Source organism: Monodon monoceros, unplaced genomic scaffold (assembly GCF_005190385.1).
Source record: "Monodon monoceros isolate NGI ecotype Baffin Bay Population unplaced genomic scaffold, NGI_Narwhal_1 Super_Scaffold_15, whole genome shotgun sequence".
Classification (NCBI taxonomy): Eukaryota; Metazoa; Chordata; class Mammalia; order Artiodactyla; family Monodontidae; genus Monodon; species Monodon monoceros.
Genome location: NW_021703771.1, coordinates 53057829 through 53079615, shown reverse-complemented (window position 1 = coordinate 53079615; position 21787 = coordinate 53057829). Strand labels below are relative to the sequence as shown.

The following is a 21787-nucleotide window of genomic DNA, read 5'->3' as shown; positions in this document are numbered from 1 at the left end:
ATTGTAGAATAATGGTATTGTTGGGTCTATACCATCGAAAATTTTAACATGTTTGACAGTAACAGAACAAAGGAATCCAGGGGAATGAATGAAGATAGCCCAAAGTGGTAAAAGGAAGGTTAATATGACAAAACCTATAAATGTATAATTGCTCTCCTTTCTTCTCTCAGCTTTCTTAGTAGATAAAAATTATACAAACAGCTATGTAACAGTTTATTGTTGAGTTTGTAATATATATCAACGTAATATAACAAAATTACCACAAAAAGTGGAAAGATGTCATAGAGCAATATAGGAGTAACATTTCTATATTTCACTGGAATTAAGTTAATATAGATCGGACTCTATTACCTGGTGATTGTTCTATTATTTTCCACAATGCTTTGTGGTGTAAATTACTCCACGGTCTCATTCAATTAAATTTGGGCCCCTTTGCAGGGGTAGTTTCTGTGGCCAGTCTATGAAGTTTATCCTGACTCCAGGAAGGCTCTCCTTAGCTGTCTCTTTCCCCGGTTCTCTCTGGTAAACTAGATGGTCTACAGCTTAGTTTGCTGCCTTCATGGAACTACCAGCCTTAGTTGTTTACCACCAAAATTTTCATTGTTCTCTAGAGTGTCCCTTGGCTTGACCTTCCCCATGTTCTTCTAAATAACGTCAGTTCCTTTGGAGAGAGCTTCTGAGCTATATGTTTTATGGTCCGCCTCTTCCCCTGGAGCTGGGGGCTGGACAGTGGCCTGCTTTTCTCAAAGGTACAATCCTGTTTTATGAGCAGGGTGCTGGGCAGGGGCAGTAGCCACTGGTCTTGGCTCCACTCACCTGACATGGAACTTCTGCCCTATGTGCTGGAGCAAGGGCAGCAGAGACCCCTGTATTCTCAGCCTGCCATGCAGAAGGTAGAGCAACTGTCCTCTGAGAAGGGGCTGGTCAGAGGAAGAAAGCCCTGAAATTTAGCCTCTGAAACAGAGATCTTGGGTAGGGGATAAGACATGCTGGGGACCTGCCCCTAGAGGAGGCATATCATAGTCTTTGCCTGGGAGCTGGCAGCTGAGGGATCCTCATCTTGTCCACACATGCCCAGAAGGAAGCTTCTGTCTGAACAGGGGTTGGGGGAGGGAGCAGGCTGTGCCTTCAAATGCCACAGAATCTCACTATTATTACTGGGCTTCATTAGATTTTCTTAAATAAATGGTTCTTCACTTGCTGTATGCCCTTAGGGCAATTTCCAGAGATTGTTGTTGTTTTTAAATGATTGTTGTTTTTAAATGATTGTTGTTTTTATAATTCCCACCAGTAATGATTGTTTCACTGGGGATTGATTCTGTAGAACTCCTCATGCCTGCCATTCTGCATGCGTAATGCTTTTATCTTAGAATTTTATATAATTCATTTCCAGATAAACTTACAGGTGTTGTTCTATCATGTTCCCAAACACAGCAAGCCGCATCCTTGCCTTGGGGGTAGGTGGGGTGGGGAAAGCAGAGTTACGCCTTCAAATAACACAAATGCCTGCAGGGCACCAGATCCAGTAAGATTATACCTCTAGACAAACAGTGTAATCTTCAGGTATAGGCAGGCCTCCTTTACATATCTGCTGATAGGAAGCTGAGTACTACTGTGCAGCATCAAAACCTGCTCTGGGAGCTAACAAGTTATTCCCCAACAAGTTATCTTTTGGTAAATTAATAGAACTAATCTATACTTACGGTGCAGGTACGTGTGTGTGTGTGTGTGTGTGTGTGTGTGTGTGTGGTCTAAAACCATCTAGCCCTATCTCATCTAAAAAGTAGCACCTAACTTTGCAAACATTTCACTAAATCCCTAAATAATTCCATTTTAAACCTTTGTTATTATTATTTAAATTTTTAACTTGACTCTCCCTACTGTTCAGCTTGGACTATGATTAAATAAAGTGTTCTCAATCAGTAAATAACAGTAGGAACAATGATAGTAACTAAACTATTCCTCACAACTCTTAATCTACTTACAGGAATGATCACCGTTGAGAAAGACAGTGCCCTTCTTTCTGCTAATTTTTCCCAAGACAAATTATGACAGCAAAAATCTATTTCCCCTAAAATGATCCCAATTATATGGCTTCTCAGTAAGCTCCCCAATGCTTAATAGTGCCCCACATCTAACAGACAGTCATTATACATTTTCTGAATGGATGAATAAATAAATGGTTGTCAAGTAAACCCTGCTTCCAAATGCCAGGAAGAGAAAATAATGACACCTACAAAAAGTGTAAAGAAATTTCTTCTTGCTATAATATAGACCAAGTTGAAATGAATAAAGAGCAGACTTGAAAGATGCTTTCCTTTTGTGAAGCAGAAGTCTGCCTGGATGGTACATGAAAGAAACCTGGACAGATTCCACTCATACTCCAGGCTGACCAAGTGAAGAATTATTAGCTTAGGGGAGATGGGGGTAATATCTAGATTTCACCAGTGCCTCCAAGACCGACAGCAACGTGGGTGAAAGTGCACTAAGCAATGGTCCAGAGCATTTTCTCCTGTTTCGTAACAACTGGGCCCTTCAGGTACAACACACCATGGCCTTAACTGGCTCTCCATCTCAGCAACTATGCAGGCAAGGTTGGTGGGCACTACTTCAGCTACCTGGAAGAAGTTCTGGTATGGCACTGAACTGCCTTCTGCAACTATCTCCAAATCTAGACTTGACTTTTCTTCCAGCTTCTCCAGTTTTAGGTTACAGAATATCATTATAGTATATATATATTATAGTATATATATTATATATATATAGTATATATATATATACTCCATGATGAGTACAGGAAAAAAATTCCTTAGAATGTGACTGTATTTGGAGATACACTCCATTTTCTTTTTTAGAGATGCATTCTGAAGTATGTAGAGGTGAAATGACATAATAATTGGGATTTACTTCAAAATACTTCAGGGAAGAAAAGCCAACAAAGGAAAGAATGAAGTGTATGTGGCAAAGTCCTGCTAACTGTAGAATCTGAGTGATGAGAGGTCATTGTATTAGTCTCTCTACTGTTGTGTAGGTTTGAAAAGCTTCATTAAAAAAAATGTTCCTTGGGCTTCCCTGGTGGCGCAGTGGTTGAGAGTCCGCTTGCCGATGCAGGGGACACGGGCTCGTGCCCCGGTCCGGGAAGATCCCACATGCCGCGGAGCGGCTGGGCCCGTGGGCCATGGCCGCTGAGCCTGCGCGTCTGGAGCCTGTGCTCCACAACAGGAGAGGCCACAACAGTGAGAGGCCCGCGTACCGCAAAAAAAAAAAATGTTCCTCTATAAGAGGAACAAGCCTCACCTGATTATCCATATCTTTGATGACCAATAGGACAGGACTGTCTAGTGATGCTGACTTCCGGTAGAGAGTTTTCAAGCTGGTCCCATGCTCTAATGTGCTGTACACGAGACTCCATGGATACCCCTGTACCCTTGCTGGAAGGCGTCGGGCCAGCTGTGAATCCAAAGATGAAGATGTAAATACACAGTTTGCCTACAAATCACTCATGAATTTGTAGCACAAAACCGATGCCTGTGGCTCAAACTCGATAATTACACTACTTCCATATTGCTCCCCTATACTCTAGCAAATATTTGCCACTATAAACCAAGAAGGGAAAATCATCCCTTCGCAGGAATGCTCCCCAGAGCATGCATTCCCTCTCAGGGATGATCCTGAAGGGTCACTATGCCACTATATATTTGAAGATACAGCACCTAGCTTGATAAAGAGGTATGAATTAGACACATGCTCTCTTGTTTACACTTCAACCTGACTTTCACCAAGCAGTTCATGTTTCTCGAATTGTTCTTTCTAAACCTTCAAAGGCTCAGAGCTGCTACTGACAGCTGTAAATTCCCACCAAAGTGAGAACAAGAAGACACGGGTGTTTTATGCTAGTAATCAGATGTAGTCTGTCCTCATTACACTTGTATCTTTCACTTACATTAATATTTAACTTAAACTTGGCTGCCATAAATATCAATAATGCATATCTCTTCAAAAATACACACAAAGGAGGCTATATAAAATGTTGAAGTCCTCAAGAATGCTTGACATAGTTCTAGAATCAGCATGAGCTCCATCCCTGTAACTGCTTGGTCAAGTCGCCTAGCTTTCCTGGGCCTTCAGAGATGGCATTTGTAAATTGAGGGACTTGAACTTGATGATTCTTTAAGGTCTCTGAAATTCAGGTTTCTAAGCTGACTGATGGGGGAAGCACAAGAGGTCCCTTACTAAAGTTCAAATACAAGCACGTAGTATTTCATAAAAACTCACGTAAGAGATGTTCAGAAAATAGAAAGTAAACAAAAAAAAAGTACAGAAAAAGGAAAATTACTCCTAGTAGTGGTAGGTGGTTTTCATAAAGCAAGTAAAGTGTACTTGCTATATGACTTTTACTGAGCTCAATAAATTGAAACCATCGGAACTCTGCGATAATCATTAGGATAATGATTAAAATACATTAGGACTACAGTAGGACACTTTAAAAATTGTTTTGAAGACAAGAAATGGCTTTTTGTTCAGGTTTGGGGAATGGACGTAGGTGTCTGGCCAAGTCCTTGCACTCCCAAGAAGGTGGCAGGGATGCTGCCTTTCAGAAGCAGAGAAGGGCCCTGGTTAGGCTGCTGGTGTTTCTTCCTTTAAAGCTCAGCTCATGCTTCACCCCAGGTGAGAAGAGCAAATGCCAGGGGTGGGAAATGTGTTCTAAGGTTTGGAAGACACCTATCCTAAGTTCCCAGGAAGAACCCACCTGCTCGATGTGCATGTTCTCCAGAAGCGCACTGTGGGGCTGCAGGATCGGCAGGGCGGCCTCATCCTCATCTTCATAGTAGCTACATGTGCTCTTCCTGCGTTTTGCCTCCTCAACGGTGATGATCTGAAATGGAGAAGACAAATAAACCAAGAAAAACGATATTTTTGCTTTTCCTTCACCTGCTATAAAGGACCTCAGGTACACAATTGCCTGTAACAGGTAGGGTTTTAGCAGCAGGACATAAGTTGAGCCAGCACTTTGGGGGAAATGGCTAATCACAATGTCAATTTCAGAGCAAATGGAGAATTAACACAGTACAGCTATAGCACTTAATATGTACAAATTAAAGTCACAAGTTTTCCAGTTTTACTATTGCTCAGTCATCAAGTAAGAATTATGTATAACTCCACAAGCGACTTATACCCTTGAGATGCCCTAAATTATTCTCCATTAGCCTGCATCTAAATTTGAATTGTTAAGGGACTAACAGATATCATACTATGAGCAAGTCTTCTATAAATAGGGAAATGGGGAAGATAAGGATAGTCCTTTAATCAAGAATCCTAACGTTTTCTCTCAAGGCTGATCATAGCAACCAACCCTGACAGAAATAGCAAATGATAACATCTACGGAAAGCAACAATACAAAGAGACACGAAGCTTTAGTCTAAATTACAATTAGGTATGATTCTTTATGGAGAGTTGAGAAAACATCAGAATAATCTTTCCTTCAAAGCTGAGAACAGAAACATGATGTTGTACGCAACGTTTATTATTTCATCATAAATATACTTATAAACTACCAGGTTAAAAATCATTTTTCTTTTGCCTCTCCGAAAGTCTGGATAAATCACTAAATTATTTTGTAATTGAAGGATACAGACAGAAGGTAACTAATTCACCAAAATTCCTGAGTACAAATATTAATGACTTTTGCATCATAGAGAAAAAACATTTATATTACATTGAGTGAAGGTTGTCAGGCAATGACTACTTAGTTTCCAAAATGCTGTCATCTGAGCCGGATTTACAGGTAAGGAAATTAGCCCTTAAATTTTACCGTCTTCTCAAGGGGCAGTTACTTAAAGAAAACACTGTTGAAGAATCACAAATCCAGCATTTTAAATGTATTAAATAAAGCATATATTTGGGGGGAACTCTACATTTAACACAGGTACAAAGTGGGGCTGTGGAATGAAAAAATCAGTATGGAGTTTTGACTCCAAAGGGAAAGGGCAAACCACACCATCTCTCTCTCCAAAGTGAATAAAATACCTGCTCTGGCTGAAATATCAGCACGATCCTTTCTAATTAGAAAGCATTTCAAAGCATCTTATCCGCAGAGCTTGGAGGATTCACGGACACATGATTAGCCCTCAGGACTCCAACATACCTTCACAAAAGGCTCTTGGTCCGGTCTGGCACAATAGAAAATCTGAATGTCCAGAGGCAATCTTCTCATCGTGAAGTAGTGTGAACTGCCTGCTTGCTCTCTAAAGAGGTGCAGGTTTTTTCTCTTATCTGCCTCCACACCACTGTTACTTACAGCCACACTGAGCTACAACTGTTTATGCAGTATCTAGTTTCCTGCATGATTGAGTTTCTGTTTCCCTTAGGAGAGAGTTCAGTATTTCTACAGGAACACACCCAAATTAGGATTTAGAGCAAGCACACACTTCCTGTTAGGCATAGCTGCGAGGCTGTAAAAAGACACTTTCACCTTTGAAAGGGTGGTTTCCTAACAGCACAACAAAACCTCATTGTTGTTTTTTTTCTTCTTCTCTGTCTTGTACTTTTCTTCCCGATTGTCCTCCAGCTGGCTGAGCTAGCTTTTCTAGCCCTGCCTTTTCAGATTTTTTTTTTCTGCATCCTAAAGCGAAACCTTCATTTTAAAAGTTTATGTGTGTTCCCTGACATCAGTTTGAATCTCAAAGGAAATATGAAAAGGAGCCTTTACCAGAAGTAGGTTCATTACGCTTAGAACAATGGCGTTTCACTTCAAAACCGTCATGTTTGTTAGGTATGAGAAACTTCAAAGAACTGAAAAAACATCCGGTTTATATGAGGCTGAGAAAAATGTTAGTTTAGATTCAGGTTTTCTGAAGAGCTGGCAAAGTAATATTTACCTTTCAACCTTTCAAAATATTAATCTTAATGACTAATAAGCATGATGAGTCCTCCTCTACTGCCCAGACCACATATCAGCGGGTTGGAAAGAAATGTAGATTACCATTGGATCAATTTTCAGGGATCTGTGAGTTTTCCAGATCGAAAATGGCCTCTTGGTCTCCGGTACCCCTGGGAGATCGGGCGCCACTACATAGTTCATCCCGGGGGTCAGTTCTAATGAGGCTCTGGGAGATAATTGGTGACCAGTCTCAGGTCAGCCAGAACTTATTCTCAATGCAAGAGCCTAGACACAATCTAGGGCAGAATCACTTGGATTTTGTACCAGTGAGACAGCATTCTTTTCAGTGCCTGACACTTCATGACAGCTAACACTTACTGAGTGCTTTCTATATGATGGCAAGTGCCAGGTGCTTTGCCAGGCATGTGGCACAAACAATTCCAGTATATCATTTATCAGCTTTTCAAATTAGCGAAAGTTTTAAGAAAGGGATAATAGAAATAGTACTTTCTGTTGCCAGAAGCACAATGAGAAGAAGGGTATTCCTCACATTTCTGGAAAATTGTCATTATATAAAAGACTAGGAGCCTTAAAAAAATCAATAGCCTTATACTAAGTAATATCACTTTCAGGAAATTAGGGGAACAGTCAGAGTTACAGATCATCTCATCCTTATGAAAACCTTGAACCAACACGATTCCTAAAAGTGGGGAATTGTTAAATAAATTCTGATTGAGGTTTAAAATATTATGTAACCATTAAAATGAGGCTTCAAAATCTTTAATATGATACAGTTCTCACAAGATGTCAGGTGAGAAAAGCCAGATACCAAACTATACATAGAACATTATCCCATTTTGCAAAAATACTCTCTCACCCTTACCGCCTAGAAAACACCCTAAAATAGAAAAAAATGAGCCAAAAAAATGTACAAAAGTAATGTGTGCTTAGATACTATTTTCTAAATGTTCTGCATTGTGCTTTTCTGTAGTTTCCAAATTTCCTATAATAAAAGCAGGTGTTACTTTTATAAAATTAGGAAGTAAAGCTTATTTAAAGAGCTTGGGTATGGAGGATGGACTAGTGGTTGGGTTGACTGGAGTTGCCCTAGAGTTTAAGTGAAGGGTGCAGACAGCTGACTAGGGCAGTGGTCCCCACCCTACGTAAGATCAGAATCAACAAATTCTAACTAGAGATGACTGACTATATATGATGATGAAAGAGAAGAATCTGGGTTGATATCTAGGCTTCTAGCTTGGGGCACCACTAATTAAGATGGGAATACATGAGAAGAAGCAAGTTTTGGGGAAAGATGAAGAGACGTTTTGGACATGCTGAGGATCAGACACCTGTCAGGGGAGTGAAGGTTCCTCTTCCCCACCCACAGAGGAGAAGCAATGCCACCACGAAGCAGTGCTATCACAGTGGCCTGGCCTTAAGGTAATGCTAGTAAGCAGAATTTGCTCCTGCGTGGGAGGGAGCTTGGACAGCATTCTTCTCCTCATTGTACTTTTGGACTTTCTCTTCCATGTGGCAAGAAATAGGGATAGGGGCTTCCCTGGTGGTGCAGTGGTTGAGAATCTGCCTGCTAATGCAGGGGACACGGGTTCGAGCCCTGGTCTGGGAGGATCCCACGTGCCACAGAGCAACTAGGCCCGTGAGCCACAACTACTGAGCCTGCGCATCTGGAGCCTGTGCTCCGCAACAAGAGAGGCCACGATAGTGAGAGGCCCGCGCACCGTGATGAAGAGTGGCCCCCGCTCGCCACAACTAGAGAAAGCCCTCGCACAGAAATGAAGACCCAACACAGCAAAAATAAATAAATTAATTAATAAACTCCTACCCCCAACATCTAAAAAAAAAAAAAAGAAATAGGGATAACAGTCCAGTCACCTCTCTCTCCAGTTATCTTTTCTTTCCATGTCCCAAGTGTTAACAAGTACACTAGGAGCTTGCAACAAGCCAACCCATTTCTTCCTCCTTCTCCATCCCTTATTCTTTTCTTCCTCTTCCACTACAGGTCTAGAGACACCTTCTAAAGGGATTTGCCCTCTCATTCTCCTCAGTGGCTCAGTCTGAGTGGCTCACTCAAGCCCACTCTACTCTAGATCTGGAAGCAGACCTTTCTCTCTCTGCGTGCCCCTTTAGCTCCTTTTCCTCTGGTGCTGGTAGGTGTGGCCTCTTCTCCCACAGGAGTTGTCAAGAGCTGAGATTCAAGGTTGGGATTAGTGGAAAGATGCAGAATAGGCCTAAAAGAGGGCTGCTTCAGTTCAAGATATTCAGGCCTAGTCGGGAAAGGATTAAATCCCCAGTGAAATTTAAACCTTCTCTCTGGCCCTCCATATTGGGCAAGAGACCATAGCCTCACTAAGAAAATACACATTTCCTAGCTATGCTTCATCTGTGCGCATATCTCATGGGGGTGGGGGCCTCTTGGGCACAGATGGTTAGGTGAGGAGGACGGGAATTGATATTCTCTGACGCCTTGGCCAGAATGCCAGTGTCACACCATCTCTGCCTCGTGGAGACCCAGTCATGCCTGTGGGGCATCTATGTGCTCTAGAAGAGCAGCCTGGAAGAAAGGTGTGTGGAGGAGACAGAGGTGGGAGTCAGCAGCAGAAACCTCGAAAGCCGATGAGCTCGTCCAAGGAAGATGTAATAGATGAGAAGAAAAGAGAGCCAAGGATAAACTAGGGAACACCATGAGAAAAGGGACAAGCAAAGTATACTCAGAAAGACTGGCCAGAGACAGAAAAGGAGTTGATATGAAGAGCCAAGGGAGGGAGAGCCTAATAGGCTTGAATATTTTTAATCAACGGTTTCAAACAAGAAGCTTATGAACTGTGGGAAGACAAACATGCAAACAAGTAAAGTGCTGAGCGATACACTACAGAGCTATGAGCAATGGGCTGCGGAAGGACAGGAGGAGTAACTCTGGCTGAAAGCATCACAGGAGTGACACATGAGCTGGACCTTGAAGGATGACGGGAGTCTGACATGGAAAGCTGTGTGTGTGCATGTACACATTCGGGCTGGGAGGGAGTGAATGAGAAAGGGACGAGTGAGGGCAAACACACATATGAAGGGACCTGGCACTCCAGAAGGAGTTAGACCCAAGGGGCAGGCCTCATCATCCTTAATCATCCCAGTCTGACAGAGTTCCAGCCTTGGAAGATCTGACTGCCTACCTGATGAATCTAAACCCAGGCTGGGAGTATTGCTGGAGAAAACCTGCCCTCACTGCAGCCTGGTGCCAGACCCCACCAGGGCTTTCAATACCAGACAGCCATCCTACTGCAGTTCTTCAGTTGGCTTTTTTCCTAGTCTCTATAGTTGCTACTTCAGACCTTCTCCGTATTCCTCTAAGTCTTCCCTCCTTCACTTCTAGGGGGTGCTCCCTCCTGCTGCAGAGAAATAATCAAATGAGCAATGCCAGAATTTACCGCCAGTGAGTCTACATTCTATATGCACACATCCTATTCTTTTCTGCTGCCCGACCACCTAAGACCGATTCTATCCCTACCCCCACATTCCCGGACAATTCTCGGGGATCCAGCCTCCCGCTTAATCCCTCTCCTATTCCCTTATCTTCTGTACCTTCTGTTCCACCGTTCCCGCTGGCCTCACCCAAAACGTTACAGTCTCTCTCTCCCCACCCTCACCTCTTCTTCCAGCCTTCCATCTCATTTTTATTCTCCAAAACCAAATTCGAGTTGCTTGCCCACCTTTACTAGCTCCACTTACTCACCCCCAATTCATTCATTGAACACTGGTAGCTACATTTTGAAGCTACCACTTTAATGAAACTGCTTTTTGTCAAAGTCACCAACTATTACCTCCTTGGTTTTAAATCCAAAAGACATAGCTTAGTTCTTACCTTCTGACTCCTCTGCAGCATTAGGCATTTTTGACCACACTCCCCTCTTGAAATTCTCTTCCCTTGGCTTCTAAGACACGGCTTTTCTTGTTTTCCATGCCCTCCCCTGGCTGTTCCTTCTCAGTCACCTTTGTGGGCTCGACTATCTTTGGCCCCTTAGTGCTGGCATCCTGAAGGGTTCTGTTCTGAGTCCTGCTCCCTTGCCAATGGACACACTCTCCTAGGCTGACCTCACCTACACTCACAACTTCAACTTTGCTAATCACTTCCGAAAGTATATCTTCAGATCTTTTTCCTAAGTTTTATTCTCAGCTGTCTCTTGGACATTCCACAGACACCTCAAATTTAGATTAAAACCAGAACACAGAGCATTTTCTGCTATATCTAATCCTCTTGCTATGCTTCTTATCGCAGTGAAGGGCAGGTACCTCGATCCCTCCAGTTCCCATTCTAAAAAGCAAGAGATCAATCTTGACATCTTCCATCTTCTGCACTGCCACTCTTTCAGCAACTGTTCTCTCTCAACATTGATTACTGCAAGAGGCTCCTAATGGGTCTTCAAGCCTCAAGTGTTGTCCAACTCCATGAACACCTGCCAGCAAGAGCAAGCTCTCCAAAATGTGTATCTGTATTTATTTCTCCAGGCTCCAAACAGCTCCTACTGGTTGAAGCTGTCTGAAGACAGCTCAAACTGCTGCCTTCCTACTGCCCTTAGGAAAACAGCCAAACCAAACCTATGACAAACAGTTCATAGGTCCTTCGTGATCTGCCATTTCATTATCTCCAGCTTCATTTCTTGCCACTCCCTCAGCTTTGCACTCTTATGATCCAGCTACACTGAACTCTTATTAGTTCATCAAATGTCCCACACTCTCTGTTTCTCCCCTGGGTCATTCCTCTACATAGACTTTTCTCTCTGGCCAGAACATGTTCCGTGTTCCATGTCCCACTTTCACCCCAACTGCCTGTCCTCCCACTTCTGATCTCAGCTCAGATCTCAGCTCAGGGTCGCATTCCCTGATTCCCTAGCTCCATTCAGGTGCCTGGGTACATGCTCCCATAGCACGTGGCATTTCACCTACAATGGTAATTATCTCACTATATTGTAATGATTTATCTATCCTCCTTGATCTCATCCACCGTGCCCCTAACATGAGAAGGGTGTGGTAAGTGCTCAAAAAAATTATGAACAGTTTTTTAGGTCAAATGAAGAAGCTTGACTTTCATCCTGTACGTAATGGGGACCCTGCAGCAGTTTCAAAAAAGAGAAGTGAAATTACTGGGTTGTAGGGGTGGAGATGAGGTCTTTCTGACACACATAACTAGCTTCAACACAGATGAATAAGGTTTTTTCCCCATGTGATTTCAAAGAGGCACAGGAAATCTGACTTCTTGCCAGCCAAGAGGTTACTGGAATTTTGACACAAGAACATTTTGTTTGTGGACTGGAATTTTTTTTTTTTCTTTTTTTTTTTTTGCGGTACGCGGGCCTCTCACTGTTGTGGCCTCTCCCGTTGCGGAGCACAGGCTCCGGATGCGCAGGCTCAGCGGCCATGGCTCACGGGCCCAGCCGCTCCGCGGCATGTGGGATCTTCCCAGACCGGGGCACGAACCCGTGTCCCCTGCATCGGCAGGCGGACTCTCAACCACTGCGCCACCAGGGAAGCCCTGTGGACTGGACTTTAAGGGACAGTCTAGCCCTCTCTTGAGTCTCACCTCCCAGCTCTTGGTGGTCGGCTCACTGAAGAAGTTGTCAATCATATTCAGTTCTTCTTTTTCCACCACCACAAAGCCTTGCTCTTTGGCATCTTTCCCATAGACATCAGGAGACCACTGAACAAAGAACGTGTACAAGTGATCCACCCTGAAAAACATGTTCATCACAGGGGTTAACACCAAATCTACTTTCCTGGCAGGCACGACCAGGAACTTGGGCATGTACAGCTATCTTTTTCCTGCTTGGCAAATCCATTTTGCTAATTGGGAAATCTCCCATGTTGAAGATAATCTCTGCTAATGCATTCCAAACTTCGAGAATAAGTCAATAAATGGAAGCTAAAGTCCACAGACACTGAAAAAATGTCTTTCAATCTGAGGCAAAGATCAAGAAATGGGACATAAACGTAAAAAACACAATGAAATATTTACACCAAATGTTTTTTCCTCATTGGGTCTTCGTTTATTGGACACCTGTATTCATGGGAAAAAGATTAATCTGAAGCTTTAGATGGGAACAAAGATAAGCAATATTCCAATGGGTCTTATGTAGATTGAAGCATTATTATATCATAATTTTATAAAATATCTTTAATAACTAGAAAATATCAGGGATAGTATTAGCTGTTATTTTAACATTAGAAAGAAACAATTTTATTGATATCGGAATGCAGTTTGCTTCCAATATCTCTGTTCTCTTATACATATTTAACATCTGAAGCATCTCTCCAGACTTAATCAATAGAGAGGTGGCTAGTTCCTGAGCAGAGGGTGGGGCTTTTGGTCCCAGCACCTACAATATCCCCCCACCCCCCGACCATGTAGAACAGTCAAAAGCCCTCTGACCTTAGATTCTACACCTGCAACCGTCACAGTGGGGGAGTGGAAGATAGATAGGATCAAATGATTCTTAGAGTCTTTTCTAATTACAAACTGGTAATTTCAATTTGAGGCTACTGTTTGGGACAATGCTAACTTATTGCTAAGTTTTTAAAAGTTATAATTGTAAAAATATTACAACACAATTGCTATAGATTGAATGTTTGTGTGCCCCTAAAATTTGCATGTTGAAATCTAATCCCCAGTGTGATGGTATTTGGATGTAGGACCTTTCAGAGGTGCTTAGGTTATGAGGCATGATTGGGATTAAAAGGGACCCCACCGAGCTGGCTAGCCCCCTGTGCCATGTGAGAGCACAGTGAAAAGACAGCCGTCTATGAACCAGTGAGCCCTCACAAGACACTGAATCTGCCAGCACCTTGATCCTGGACTTCCCAGCCTCTAGAACTGTCAAGAATAAACCTCTTCTTTATGAGCCACCCAGTCTATGGTATTCTGTTATAGCAACCTGAACAAACTAAGACAAATATTAATTAAAACAAAAAAGAAATGTCACTATAATTCTAATATTCCCATCGGTCACACTGTCTTTAGGCTTCTATAGTCCTATCTGTTCTTGAGCACATGTACACAGTTTTCTTTCCATTGTTATCAGGGCTAAGACATAATTGTTATATGTAACATAAAATAATGCATATTTGCCATGTTGCTAGTCCTTGTACTGACTTTTAAAAAATTTTATTTATTTATTTATTTATGGCTGAGTTGTGTCCTTGTTGCTGCACGCAGGCTTTCTCTAGTTGCGCCCAGCATGGGGTACTCTTCGTTGCGGTGCGCGGGCATCTCACTCTCTTTGTTGCAGAGCATGGGCTCCAGCAGTATGGGCTTCAGTAGTTGTGGCACGCAGGCTCAGTAGTTGTGGCTCACGGGCTCTAGAGTGCAGGCTCAGTAGTTGTGGCGCACAAGCTTAGTTGCTCCACGGCATGGGGGATCTTCCCAGACCAGGGTTCAAACCCGTGTCCCCTGCATTGGCAGGCGGATTCTTAACCACTGCGCCACCAGGGAAGCCCCTTGTACTGACTTTTAATGCCTACATTTCATGAAAGTAATAAACCATAATTACCCAAATTCCCATGCCTTTGGGATATTTAGGTTTTTTCCATTTCTTTGATTATACAAACAACGTTACGATGAACATCCTCATGATCTATGCCTTTTGCCACCTTTTGAATTATTTCCTCAAGATTAGTTCCCAGAAAAGGGATTACTAGGCCAAAGGGCATGATTTTATAGCTTGTGATTCATCCTGCCAAACTGCTCTTGAAAGGCTGACTAGTTTACTGTGACACGAGCATTGCAGTTTGCATCTAAGTCTCAAAACAATCCTGCTTATCCTTCTATTTCTAAATGAATTTAATATATATTTTAAGTTTTACCCAACTCACTTTGCATTTCTTTGAGTGGTAGTGGGTTGAACATTTTTAAAATGTTTTCTCCCCGGCTGCTTTCATGAATTGGCTCCTTGTGATTGTGGAGTCAATGTTTTTCTTTTCAATATGTGGGAGCCTTTATATAATGTAACATTAACCACTATCAAATGTACTTCTAAGCTGTTTTTTCCTTTTTATATTAATTATGCCTTTTCTTCCATAATATAGAATTACCAGTTTTCATATATTTTATACACACACACATCCTCTCAGTTCCGTTTCTCTTGAGATCCTTGACTAATACAATGGACTACTCTGAAAAGCTATATAAGAAACTGATCAAAATGGTTATCTCTGGGGAATGGAATGAGGTAGAAGACATATTGCATTTATATACATATATATATATATATATATCTTTCCATAAATTATTTAAATTTTTGGACTAGGTAGTACATTTTATAAGTTGAGAATTAAAATTATATTTCAAAAGGCAAATAATGAGAAGTTTCCATCTCACTCATATCCCTGTCCATCACATTCTGGGTCCACCTTTTTCCGCTATAGTTGACCACTTTATTATTTCCTTGTGTGTTCTTGTAGTGTTATTTTTGTAGATAGAAATAAATATGAATATAGATTCTCTTTGTCTTTCATTTCTACAAAAGATAGTACTATCCTCTATCTAGCTTTTTTCACTAAACAATATAGCCTGGATATCCTTCCACAACAGTATAGAGATGGCTTCCTCATTCTTTCTTTTATAGCTACACAGTACTTTACTGTGTGGATTTATCATAGTTTATGTAACCATCCTCTCCAGCTGGACACTTGGGTTGTTTCCAAGACTGTGCTTTTATAAACAATGCTATGATGAGTAACTTGGTATGTCATTTTTGCACGTGTACAGGTAGAGTTGTAGGACATATTCCCAGAAGTGGGACTGTGTTATCACAGGAGCAATTCACTTATGCTTTTTATATATAATACCATGTTGCCCTTTTTAGGGATGGAATCATTTTTTGCCCTCCTACCAGCAATATGTATACTCTTTTGAATCTCTGAACTATTATTAACATGTAGTATGACATTTCCTATTAAAAGTTAACTTAGAAAAAATCATGACTCCAGAAAGGTTTGAAAAATATATAATTCTAGTGCTTCCCTGGTGGCGCAGTGGTTAAGAATCCGCCTGCCGATGCAGGGGACACAGGTTTGAGCCCTGGTCCGGGAAGATCCCACATGCTGCGAAGCAACTAAGCCCGCACACCCCAACTACTGAAGCCCGTGCGCCTAGAGCCCACACTCTGCAACAAGAGAAGCCACTGCAATGAGAAGCACACACACCTCAACGAACAGTAGCCCCCGCTCGCCACAACTAGAGAAAGCCCATGTGCAGCAACAAAGACCCAACACAGCCAAAAATAAATACATTAAAATATATATATATATATATATATAATTCTAACTCTTTTAGTTTGCTAACACCTAAAATTTAGTCCATCTTAACTGTATTTTAGAAAAAAGTTGAGAACCAAATATGCTTCACTCTAACTTTTGGAAAAGGACACATTTATTACATGCTTATCCACATCAAATAAAATGGCTTCCAAATATTTGTTGGCTAGCTTATTTGTGAGAAAGAGGAAAGCAGTTCCTGATACGTGGGAGCTAGCCTGCTCCCATCGGTCAGGCCCCAGTGTTGGGAGAAACTGGCCTGGCACTCACAGCTAGGCCCTGGTATTCTCCCGTTGAACATTAACAACTTCCCAAAACATCAATATCCGGCAAAGCCACTCTATCACCATGATGAATCAAGACAGAAATGAGACCACTGAGGTCTGACATCTAAACACAAACACTGTCCAACCACAAAAATGACCAAACATCTCTCTAATCTGGCTAATATAAATGACTGTGCTTCTTTACCAATTACGGCACTGGCCTCTCTAGTTCTTCCTCCTTCTACATAGGATTTATAATATACTCAATCACAGAATGACCTTTGCTTCCTGACAGCTTCCAATCTAGAGCAAAGTCCCACTTGAAGTTATCCCTCGAATCACCTAACGTAAACCTACATCCTACGACCCCTTTCAAGCACCCTTTTACTGAGATGGCCCTAGGTCCCATGCAGTGCATTCTCCCTCGTTGCAACAAGTCAACCCAACACATTCAATTTCAGGTGTGTTCCTGGTTGTCCCTGGCTGCAGCGCATCGCTTCCTTCAATAATACTCCCTGTGTACCCACTATGTGCCAGTGACCCTGACCTTGAGGAACTACCTTCTGGAACATTAGGGTTGGTGGAGATATAGGATATCATTTAATCCAACTAACTCTCCTTAGATGTAAGAGAATGGGGGCTCTGATGTCTACTACCAGCATCACAGCCAGGACTAGATCTCCTGAGGTGGCAATCAGTGTTCTTTGAACCACACTACAAAGTCCTCCCCTTATCCCACATCGATTTCTGAATTGTTTCCCACTTAACTTCCTGGTTATGACACAAGACACATTTTTATCACTTTCTGAACCTACTTTCCATGAAGCACTGCTCATTTATCCTCTAACATTTTAGTCTCAAAGGAGAAGTCATTGTACAAGCATAAACACTGAAAAAGCATCCCAAGAAATGCTGAAAGCTCATGCTGACATATACCCCTGCGTAAGACTGCAAGGGAATGAGGGATGAGGCACAGATTTGAAGTTAAGATTTCATTTCTTCTTAGATATTATAAGAAAATATAAATTGTGAAAACTGCAGGTCAATAAAGATTTTAAGGTGAGATCCAATCTTAGCAATTGCCAGTCACTTCCCTTTTTGGTGACCAAGACGTTGAGTTGCTTGGGGAAACCATTTGAGCAATCCTTTTTATTGTGTAGATGCAAGGTGAGTAGGACTTATTATTCTGGAGGAAGTTATAGTTGAACATTCCCTGCATGAGGAAGACAACTCTTTCCTCCAACCCACTGGGCAGGTGGATGGGATGGAAGGTGGGTGAGAGGGGAAATCTGTATAAGAAGGAGGATTTCCTAAGAAGGAGGAATTGTGTGCCTAATACCTCTCTTTCAAAGTTCAAGATTATCAGAGCATCTCTGATGAATTAAGGTGGTCCTAATAGAGGTAAGACCTTAGGAAAGGATAATACCCCTTCTTCCACCCCATCCTTCTTGATGAGAAACTATTCAAGGGGGTGGGGGGAATGGCCTGGTCTAGACTCATGACCTGGGATCCACATGATGCCACGGTTATCTTAGGAGTGGGTGAATGTGGGCATGGTGTGCTGCTGGGAAAACAGTGGGCATACTATGGAAGGAGGTGGCTACATATGTCATACACATATGTGTGAGTTCCCAGGAGTTATAACAAGTGAGGGGCTGGGGGAAGGTGAGTTTTGGCACAAAGTATTCTTGCCTGCCCTGTGCCTTTCTCTCTAGAAGAAATATGTCAACCCGGGGCAAGAATCTGGGATGACCAAGTAAAAGAGGTTTATTCCAAATCTCTTCTCTTGGGACTGCTGGATTTCCAGTGAGTGGTGAATCAAGCCTCTGGGATCGTCTGTTGCCAGAGTGAGTGGCCTATTTTGCAGCAAGGTCAAGAGCAGCCAGGGCCAGCACTGGGCTTGTTGAACTTACCACAAAAGGAAATATCTAGAAAGGAGGAAAAAGGCATTCTCAAAATACCACAGAAAAGAGGGTAAAAGTCATAACAATTTTAATGTTAAACAGAGAAGCAACCTTCTGTTTTAAGCAATGCTGATGAAATATGTCAGCTACCTGAAAAGAAAAGACGTGATTCCCTGCCTTGAGGACCGCACACTGCACAACAACTCTAAGAGGCAAGTGTTACTATGCCCAGTTTAAAGATAAGGAAACTGAGGCTCAGTGTGCCCAAACACCCCATCTCTGGAAATGTTCCAGCTAGTCTAAGCTGACTGCCTCTTCTTTTGTGAATGCTGAACCCTAAGGGGGATGGTACATTTTTGTACCTGTCCACAGACAGAGGTCTCATACTGTAGGTCAACTACTTCCTTGGCTTTGGGTTGTTGTTTTTTTTTGCGGTACGCGGGCCTCTCACTGTTGGCCTCTCCCGTTGCGGAGCACAGGCTCCGGACGCGCAGGCTCAGCGGCCATGGCTCACGGGCCCAGCCGCTCCGCGGCATGTGGGATCTTCCCGGACCGGGGCACGAACCCGTGTCCCCTGCATCGGCAGGCGGACTCTCAACCACTGCGCCACCAGGGAAGCCCTTGGCTTTGGGTTTTATTAACGAAGCTTAAGTAAGTGTGAGATGCCCTGAGTGGCCCTTAGGTCACATGCGGCCCACTCCCCATTCCCACTCCCCCACCTTGCACGCACAGGCGCACATCGCTGCCAGCACTGTGCTCCATGCTCGGGGAACATCGCGGGGTGGCCACCTCACCTCAGCCACACTCCTGGGAATGGTTCTCCACTGGCTGCAACAGGCAGGGCAGCAGCCCTGGACAACCTCCCACCTCTCTCAGGTGGTGGGCTTTATCTCTGCAGCCAACGAGGTTGCCCCAGCCTCGAGAAGCCTCAGGTGAGATGGCAAACCTCCAAAGTATGTTCTGCTATGGGGCAACCTGATGGGAAGTGCTCGTGTCTCTTCTCTCAGACATCCAGGGCACTGGCACACCCCAGTTTCCCTCAACTACAGCCTCCTGCATAAAATCTCCTCCTTCTCTCATGTAGAGAGGGCCCTCACGCGATGCCTCTGAGGGAAAAGCAGGCGGAACAATTAAAATGGCCTGTTCCACAAGAGAAAATTAAAGTTCACTTGGAGCCAATCTTATTGCTTAATTCTTAGGTCCCTGGAGACCAAAGAGAAGAGGATGTGACTTCATCTTTTCTCCTTCTAGATTAGAGTGGCACTAAGTTTAAGTTTATCTAACCTAATTCTTGGAATGGCTCTTTTTGGCTAACTTAACTGGATTTTCCTGGTGGTTAGTTCCCAGAACTGAACACTGCCCTCTGGAAACAGGCCTAAAGTTCTGAAAATTCCCCTCCTAGTGCCTCTGGGTTCACCTCGCCCACTCCTTCCTCCTGACTATACCAGTTCCACTCTCACCTTGACCCTCAGCCCTCCTCTTTCCCCAGCATTAGCCCCCTCCTGGATTCACACACCCCCAGGCCAGACTTTCCACCTTACCTGCACCGCCGCCCCCTAGAGGCACACAGCTTTGATCCTTCTATTGCACTTGCCCTTCCAAACGCCTGCCCACAGAAACAAACATCATTTTTCTAACTGCTCTCTTGGGGTGATGCACGTTGCTGAGTTTGCTTGTTGGCGCTTAATGGATCCACTACAAGTCAAGGGCACCTAACACTGGCCAGGAGAAACCCTCCCTCGTGGGATTCTCTACTCCCCTCTAGCTCTCTTCCTTCACTGCTTTGCACAGCAGCTATTCCAGACCTCTACTTTCTCAAGCTCTCACCCCCACTCTCCTACCCACCCACCCTGCCTAAACAGAGGACTCTCCGTTGTTCCATTCTAGTAATGCACTCCCCTCTTAATGACCTTTCTCTTCAGAAGAAGGAACTACTCTCCCGTTTTAACCCTCCTCTCTGAACTTTGAACAGTCCCGCTCCTTAATGGATTCCCTCCATTATTCCCACCCCACTTCTTCATCCCTTTATCTCCTTCATCTTAATCCACAAACTTACTTGCACTTCCTTAAAAAATAAGCCTCAAGATTTTGTTTCTCCCTAAAACCTCCTTCCTACACCTCATCTTCCCTTCAGATTGTACTGTTAACATCTGGGTTATGCATTTTTTTCCAACTCCTTTTCATTCCTGATTTTATTAACCTTTTAGTATACGCCCTTTCTTAAACCTGCCTCAGACACTGTCTGGAAGGAGGCAGGGTTTTTAAATCTTATTTAAAAGATTATAATGCTTGATAATCTTATTATTTATTTTTTTATTATTATTATTATTTTAAGAAGAGTGATGACAAAGGTAAGCCCAGTGGAGAATCATTTCACACTGGGGTCAGGGACAGCTTCCCAGGGGCCAAGGGCAAGCTGAGTTTTGTTTTTTGGGTTTCTTTTGGCTGCGTTGGGTCTTTGTTGCTGCGTGGGGGATTTCTCTAGTTGCGTTGAGTGGGGGCTACTCTTTGTTAAGGTGTTGCGGTGTGTGGGCTCTAGGCACGTGGGCTTCAGTAGTTGTGGCTCTTGGGCTCTAGAGCACAGGCTCAGTAGTTGTGGCGCATGGGGTTAGTTGCTCTGCGGCATGTGGGATCTTCCTGGCCCAAGGATCGAACCCGTGTCCCCTGCATTAGCAGGCAGATTCTTAACCACTGCACCACCAGGGAAGCCCCCAAGCTGAGTTTTGAAGGAGGAGAAAGAGCCAGTTACAGGAGGAAGAGAAGTGGCATTCTACTGGAGGGGATATGTGCAAAAAGACCTGGCGTCTTAAGGGCAGGGTGATGCTGGAAGGAGGTCAAACTGGACATGGCAGAGGGAAAGAGGGGCAATACAATCATGTCACTGGTGGCTTCTGACAGAGGATTCTGTGATAGGGAAAAGCTGCTGAGATGCAGTGCCTGCCCAGAGTGATCCAGGCCCTGCCCTAGAGCGAGCAGGTTGAGAGAAATAAACAAAAATTCCTAACACAGTTCCAACAACACAGCCAGTGGGCATCTGAGCTGGGATGTCCATGTTGAACAGAAACTCATCAGGAGGGGGAAGAATTCCTGACAGGTAGAATGAAAGAGCAAGTTTTACTCTTTGCTAATGGAATGGCAGGAAAGGAAGAAAAAAAAAAAAGCCAGAGGGGCCAGGTCACTGGATCACAGAAAGTCCTGGGCATGAGATAAAATGCTTTGACCTTATCCTGAGGCCACTGTTTACCAAAGTGTAGCAGGGGCAGCTCCACTGACTTCAGAGGATACACAGAGGAACCCATTTTCATAGTTAGGTATTTATTTAAAGAGTATTAGGAGGAAATGCAACTAGCATATTATATACTTCAGATTTCACAGATATTACTGCTCAGGAAAAGCCTAAGTAAAAAAAAAAAAG

The 21787-nt window shown here is 43.2% G+C and overlaps 1 protein-coding gene across 4 annotated transcripts in view; it reads right to left on the bottom strand.

Annotated features, from left to right (window-relative positions):
• NCOA7 (nuclear receptor coactivator 7) overlaps window positions 1–21787 on the bottom strand; it is a 144166-nt gene that overhangs the window by 4533 nt on the left and 117846 nt on the right. For 3 of the 4 annotated variants that reach the window (XM_029223478.1, XM_029223479.1, XM_029223480.1), the window contains 3 exons: window positions 12475–12622; window positions 4751–4876; window positions 3298–3450 (listed from right to left, as the gene is read on the bottom strand). In XM_029223478.1, the coding sequence (XP_029079311.1) occupies window positions 3298–3450; window positions 4751–4876; window positions 12475–12622 (427 nt within the window). Of the gene's footprint in view, window positions 1–3297; window positions 3451–4750; window positions 4877–6146; window positions 8454–12474; window positions 12623–21787 lie in introns of those variants that run through there. The other variant, XM_029223481.1, reaches the window with a different exon arrangement.